We start from the raw sequence: 7,612 nt of genomic DNA, 5'->3' as shown, positions 1-7,612 counted from the left end.
AGAACGAAAGAGAAAAAGGAACTGCCTATCTATTTCATAAGCAAGACGTTGGGGGCCTCGAAAAAAAGGTACAGTCGAACGGAGAAAATCGGGTTCGCCTTGGTGTATTCAGCTCAAAAGCTTAGACTGTATTTCCAAGCTCACAAGGTTAGGGTCATTACAAACTACCCATTAAGGGAAATATTGCACAGAGTCGAAAAATCCTGGAGGATAGCAAAGTGGGTAGTTATGCTGGGAGAGTTCGACTTCATTTTTTAGTTGAAGGATACGCAAAAAAGGTCAAGTAATTGCTAACCTTCTGGCGGATTTCCCTGTAGAAAATCCCTACTAGAAGGAAGGGGAAGAGGTAGACCCACTAGAAAAAGATAAACCTAACCCTATAAGTCTTGAGACAGATTGGAGGTTGTTCACTAATGAGTTGGCTAACTTCCATGGGTCAGGTGTAGGCATGGTATTGGTTATTCCCAACAACGATCGTCTAAAAACGATAGTGAAGCTTGGGTTTGAAGCATTGAACAACAAAGCAAAATATGAAGCAGTACTCGATGGATTGAGGATGGCCAGAGATTTAAAATTTTGGGAATTGTGGATTTACTCAAACTCCTAGCTCATTGTCGAATAGTGCGAAGGAGCATACCAAGTTAAGGATTGCAAAATGGCCAAGTATGTAGAACTCATCCGAGAGGAAATGGCCTAGTTTGAAAAAGTGAAAATATCCAGGATATTCAGAGATGACAATCGCCATGCAGATTCGTTGATATACGTAGCATCAATGCACAGTGATATAGAGGTCTGCACCATTCCCGTACAATTTCAGGCTCGTGCAAGCATTGTTCCAGAAAATGAGGAAGAGTGCATGCAGGTAGACCCATGTCCAAGTTGAAGAGATGAGATAATAAGTTGTCTTGGGTCAAGAATACTACTGGAAGATAAGACAACAACTTGGAAAGTAAAACAGAAGGCGGAACTGTTAGTACCATGTTTTGTCAATTTCAAGATTAGTCGTGTGTTGTCATGTTGTAACTACTAGAAGACATTGTTCGTATGCATTGCATCAACGAAAAATCCATAGTGTATCAAAACCAATCAAGGACAAGGGACATCTTCACCCATGGAGCATCAGAACACATTTATCAAAGCATCTTGTGCGTGTTCTAAGGTCATCCCAAAAATCAGCTCTATCTTAAGAGAAACAGAAGCTATCGACAGGAGTGAAGGATCCACCGTCAGCCACCGACAGATCAAAATGGGATATCTTCTATTGGTAGCAGAAGCACTAACTTGTTGGTCCCACCGACAGAATAGTCATCAGTTCACTGATGAACAACTTGTCGGTCCCACCGCCATCCACCGCTAGAACAAATTGAGAAATCATTTTTCGGTGGCAGAAGCATAATTCTGTCGGTTCCACTGTTATAATGCTCATCGATCCCACCGATGACTCTTGGAGGTTCTACCGACAGTGCTGCCTATAATGTTCAACGGTAAGATTTTCGACCGTTATGTTTGGTCGGTGCCACCGACGGGATTTGGGTGCCACCTATAGGAAGCCGTTAAGAGCAGTTTCTATAAAAGAAAAGCGCTAGGCTTCATTCTTTGATTGATCAACATCTTCTGAGTTAAGCCTAAGCGAATAAGTACACTTCAAAAGGCTTAAACAAAGTAAGAAGAATCGTGAGGTGAAGTCGAAACCATACACATCAAGCTACTTTATTTGGATTGATCAAGCTTCACTTACTTCATCCTTCAAGCATTTACATTCTAACATTGAGCTAGGTGAGGAGCCATTGATGAAGGAAGTAGTGAAGAACCAAAGAATAACAAACTCACCTCAATCGTCATAATTGTGAGTTTGATTGTTTTGTTTTAAATTTCAAACATACTCTTGTAATAGTTTACTTGATTTCTCATTCAAAATCAAGCACTTGATTGAGTTGCGGACTCAAGTTGAGTGATAAAGGTTACTGAGTTCCCGAAGTATAAAACTTAGACATTTTGAGTGGATGTGGTTCACTCAATCTTAGGGTTGCAGAATTAACCCCAGAAAATTCTAAGTGCGTTTTAAGGTGAATCAAAAACCTCAGTTTTAGTAAACACCAAAGAACCATCGATTGGAGTTCTCTTGAGAGTGGACGTAGGAATAGTTGCTGAATCACTATAAATTGTGTGTCTCATGTTCTTCTCTAATTTCCTTATCTTCACGCAAATCTAAACGTATATCATGATTGATCATAGCTTGCATAAATTTTTTGTTCCATGAATGATTTGATGAATGTATCAATAGAACGAACTCATTAAAAATTCAATCACACTTAAGTGTTCACATTTAGAAGAATTTTTAAATAGTCCTATTCACCTCCCTCTAGGTCTATACTTTGTCAAAGCTTGTAATTTCATTTGGTATCAGAGCGGGTTACTCAAGAAAGGTCTAACAACCCTGAGTGATCTGTGGTTTTGCATCATGTCTAGAATCGATAAATGGTCCTCGGCTCGTCCACCTATTTTCGAAGGCATCAAGTATGCCTTCTGGAAGAATAAAGTGATGATATACATCAACTCTCTGAGTAGGGATATGTGGGACATGATTGAGGAAGGTTGGGAACCTCCCGTTGACATCATCGAGGTAGATGGTGTCACTACCTCTGTTTCGAGACCATCAAGAAAATGGACAGAACATGATAAAATAGATAGTAGCAACAATTACAAGGTTCTTAATGCCATTACGAGTGTCATTTCCGATGATGAGTATCAACGGATATGCATGTGTCAGTCGGCCAAGCAAGCATGGAAAATTCTAGAGGCTGCTCACGAAGGCACGAGTATAGTGAAAAATCTAAACTTCAATTCCTTCGCACTCAATTTGAAAATATTAAAATAGAGGAAAGCGAAACTGTCCAAGAGTTCTACGCACGTCTAAGTAACATTTGCAACTCTATGTTTTATGTAGGGGAGACTGTCCCTCAAGGTAGGATTTGTACAAAAATCCTAAGATCCCTACCTAAGAGATTTGCCTCTAAGGTCACCTCAATTGAGGAATACCGAGATGTGGAAACAATGACCGTTGATGAACTTATGGGGTCTCTCACTACCTTCGAACTCCATCTCGAAGGCCCTCCTTCAAAAGGGAAGACTCAGGTCCTGAAGACATCCTCTTCAAAGTCCACGTCCAAGCGAACATCTCGTATCGGGTCTCAATCCTCCTCCCATGATCATAAGAAGATATTGATTGAAGAGGATAAGGAGATTGAATCGGATGATGAAGACTTAGCCTTGTTAGCTTCAAAGTTTCAAAAGTTATTCAAAAGAAGAGGACCTGGTAACACTAGTAAATATAATCATCCGATAGATAGACATGCGCCTATAGGTAGAACCGGGTCTAAACCAAGGGAAGATACTGAGTGTTACACATGTGGTGGTCATGGTCACTACTCAAATGTGTGCCCCACTAAACCCAAATCCAAAGGTCTCTCTAGACCTAAGACTAAGGGCACAACAATGGCTGCTAAGGCCACATGGGATGACTCTGAAGAGTCAGAAGATGAAGAAGAACTAGGTTCTCTTTCAGATACTGAAGACCAAGACACTCTTTGGATCCTTATGGCTGCCACCACGGTCTATATTCCGGATGGGGATGAAATTGAAAGGGAACTGGATTGTGAAAGTCAGAATCACTCCTTAGTCACCTCTTCCTCTGATGAAGAAAGAGAAGATGAGGACAGTGATGAACTTGAGCTTCAATCTGCATTTGACCAACTGTTCGTTAGTCATGTAAAACTAACTAAAAAACACAGTCAAGAAAAACTCCAAAAGGAACAGTGGCATGCCCAATATAAGCAAGTCTGCGAGGAAAAACTCTCTTTAGGCCTTGAATTAGAAGATATTAAGATCCAACTCTCAACAGCCTTAGAAAGACAGTCCAACTTGCTCTCTACATCGGAGACAGTCTTGATTGAGAAATATGAGATGGCAAAAAATCTTCAGCAACTCAAGAATCTCCTTTCGATGGCTAACTCCACAATAGCTCGTCAGAAGTTAGAATTAGTAAATCTTCGTGATGAAAACAAAATTCTTAATTTTGACATCAACGAACTGCAAAAATGGAAGACCATACATGATTATAACTACACTCAAGGAAGCTTGGAGTTACAAAAACTTCTAGGAGTGCAAAAACCCTATGGAGATAAAGGAGGATTAGGCTATGATAGGTATACTTCGACATCACCTCCATCTCCTACTGTGTTTGTGCATGGAGAGTCATCAAACACTAAGAAAGACTCCAAGAAAGTTATCACATGCAATTTCTGTGGTGGAATAGGTCACATGAAATTTGAATGTATCGAATATAAAACCATCTATCACACAACGTCATAGATCTCTATTGGTAAATCTTTATCGGTTGAAAAGAAGAAGCATGATGAGGGAAAGAACCCACAGTTAAATAAAGTCGAAAAAGCAAAGAAAGAAAAGTTTTCAAAATGGAAGGGAGCAAAGAATTCATCTCCTCCTAAACAAAGCAACAATATTAGGGAACTCTTCAAACAGATTGCTTACCTGAACCTAAAAGCTAAAGCAATTGCTGAATCAAGTAGAGGAAATCAAGGTGGTAAAAGGTATCCAAAGAAAAATTTTCCTTCAAAATCACCCAAGAAGGGTAGGTCCCCTAAGAAGAGCTCACCGATTAAGGAAAACTCCCCTCCTAAATATAATCCTCGACCCCCCAAGACGACTCTACAATGGAAATAACAAGTGCCATGTAATTCACATAGTCCTCAAGGTTGGAAATCTTTCGTGATGGTACCTTGATAGCGGTTGTTCCCGACACATGACAGGTGACCGAAGTCAATTTAGCTACTTGGTTGATTTTGACGGAGGGTCAGTCACTTTTGGTGATGGCAGCACCGCTAGGATCGTTGGGAGAGGAACTGTCAGTGGTCGTGGATTGCCCACAGTAGAAAATGTATTGTGCATAGATGGTTTGAAACATAACCTTCTTGGCATATCTCAAATTTGTGACAAGGATCATTGAGTGAGCTTCAATCGTGAAGTTTGCGAGATCTCCACCCCAACTGAAAAAATTATCATGAGAGGTCTTCGCACTTCTGATAACTATTATGTTATCGAAAACTCGGGAGAGACCACTGTAAGCAACATGGCTCAAATTGATGAAGTCCAGTTATGGCATCAACGTTTAGGTCACGTTCACTACAAGAACTTGTTTCGACTTGCCTCAAAAGGCTTAGTCAGAGGATTACCTAAATTGGGAAAACAAGCAAGAGATGTCTGTGGGGAGTGTCAAATTGGTAAACAAATTCGAAGTACCCACAAAAAGAAAACCACTCTTGCAACCTCAAAACCCCTAGCACTTTTACACATGGACCTTGTGGGTCCCACTAAAGTACAAAGTCTAGGTGGAAAGAGACATTTCTTGGTAATCGTTGATGATTACTCTAGATTCACCTGGGTCGCGTTTTTAAGAGAGAAATCAGATACTTTTAATGAATTCAAAAAGATTATAAAGCGTATCCAAACAGAAAAGGAATCTGTTGTTGGTAGAATAAGAAGTGATCACGGTGGAGAATTTGAAGATAGTCGATTCACACAATTCTACGATGAACAAGAAATTCGACATGAATTTTCAGCTCTGAAGATCCCTAAGCAAAATGGAGTTGCTGAGAGAATCGCGTTCTTCAGGAAATGGCCACAGTCATGCTACATAGTAAGAATCTTCCTAAAAGTCTGTGGGCCGAAGCTGTAAACACAGCTTGTCACATCATCAATCGAGTATATCTTTGAGCAGGGCTAAACAAAACAGCATATGAACTATGGAACAACAAAACTCCAAGTGTTAAGCACTTCAAAGTCTTCAGTAGTAAGTGTTATATCCTTAGAGATCGGGAACATTTAGGGAAGTTTGATTCGAAAAGCAACCAAGCAATCTTTCTGGGATACTCTTTGAACAGTCGTGCTTTTCGAGTTTTTAATCAAAGAACCTCCGCAATTCAAGAATCCATAAATGTGGTGATCAATGATCAACCCATTAAGAAGAATGGTCCTTCTGACGCTGAAGGTGAGGACGAGGGAGTGTTCCCTCCTACATCCTTACCACCCCCAAAGTCTCAAGTTCCAGAAATACTACCTGTTGTCAAGGATCATCCCACCAGTCATCGGGACAAAATGGATTTATAAGAACAAACCTGATGAACTTGGCAATGTTGTCCGAAATAAAGCTCGTCTGGTTGCTCAGGGATACTCTCAAATTGAGGGGATTGACTTTGATGAAACTTTCACCCCGGTAGCAAGACTTGAGTCAATTCGGATCTTGATGTCCATTGCATGTGTGATGAAATTCAAACTATTTCAAATGGACGTTAAGAGTGCCTTCTTAATGGCTTCTTAGATGAGGAAGTATATGTTGAACAACCAAAAGGATTTGTTGGTCCCAAACATCCGCACCAAGTCTTCAGACTGAAAAAAGCTCTCTACGGTCTCAAACAAGCCCCCCCGTGCCTGGTATGAAAGATTGATTCAGTTTCTGCCGAGTCAAATTTGTAAGGGGGAGCATTGATAAAATGCTGTTTGTTTAAAAAATTGATGGTCACACTCTTATTGCTCAAATCTATGTGGACGACATTGTGTTCGGGTCCACTGCCGAAGGATTGGCTAACAAATTCGCCCACCTTATGCAATCTGAATTCGAAATGAGCATGGTTGGTGAACTTAGCTTCTTTTTGGGATTGCAAATTAAGCAACTCGAGAATGGCATGTTCATTTCCCAGACTAAATATGCGCTAGACTTGGTAGATCGATTTGGTTTAAAATCTGGTCGAACTCACCATACTCCTATGAGCACCACTCTTAAACTTTTTAAAGATCCTTCAGGTAAGAGTGTAGATGAGCATCTCTACAGGAGTATGATTGATAGCCTTCTCTATCTTACAACCAGTAGGCTCGATATCTCTTACAGAGTAGGAACCTGTGCTCGTTTTCAAGCCGATCCTAAGGAATCTCATCTCCTAGCTGTTAAGAGAATTATCAGGTACGTAGCCGGTACTACCGAAAATGGTCTCTGGTATCCATTTGATTCCTCGTCCATTATAGTCGGGTACTCAGATGCTGATTGGGCCGACAACATGGATGATAGAAAATCCAGTAGTAGGGGTTGTTTCTGCATCGAAAACTATTTAGTTGCCTGGCATAGTAAGAAACAAAGTTCCATATCCCTTACCACCATTGAGGTTGAGTACATTGTAGTTGGAAGTAGCTGTGCGCAACTTCTATGAATGAAGCAGATGCTCGCGGACTATGGGATATCTTAAGATACGATGAACCTCTTATGTGATAACACCAGTGCCATCAATATCTCAAAGAATCCGGTCCAACACTCTCGTACTAAACACATTGATATTCGACATCACTTCATTCGTGAACTTGTTGAAGAACACATAATCAGACTGGAATATGTACCGACTGAAAGTCAACTTGTTGATATTCTCACTAAGCCATTAGATTCCCTAAGGTTTGATCACCTTCGGAAATCCATTGGGGTCTACTCTTTATAAGCAGGGCTTTTCCGACATAATACAAGAGTGTCTATGTGCACTAGGGATGCAGG

General features: G+C 40.6%; 1 protein-coding gene across 1 annotated transcript; it reads left to right on the top strand.

The window, feature by feature from the left end:
- Window positions 1-6,698: 6,698 nt before the first annotated feature.
- LOC147394217 (secreted RxLR effector protein 161-like) lies at window positions 6,699-7,280 on the top strand. The gene has a single exon (XM_086453244.1). The coding sequence runs from the start codon at window positions 6,699-6,701 to the stop codon at window positions 7,278-7,280; it is 582 nt and encodes a 193-aa protein (XP_086309370.1).
- Window positions 7,281-7,612: the final 332 nt, after the last annotated feature.

This window comes from Akebia trifoliata, chromosome 9 (genome assembly GCF_017979445.1).
Source record: "Akebia trifoliata isolate Shusen 1 chromosome 9, ASM1797944v1, whole genome shotgun sequence".
Classification (NCBI taxonomy): domain Eukaryota; kingdom Viridiplantae; phylum Streptophyta; class Magnoliopsida; order Ranunculales; family Lardizabalaceae; genus Akebia; species Akebia trifoliata.
This window is presented reverse-complemented; position numbering and strand designations above follow the sequence as displayed.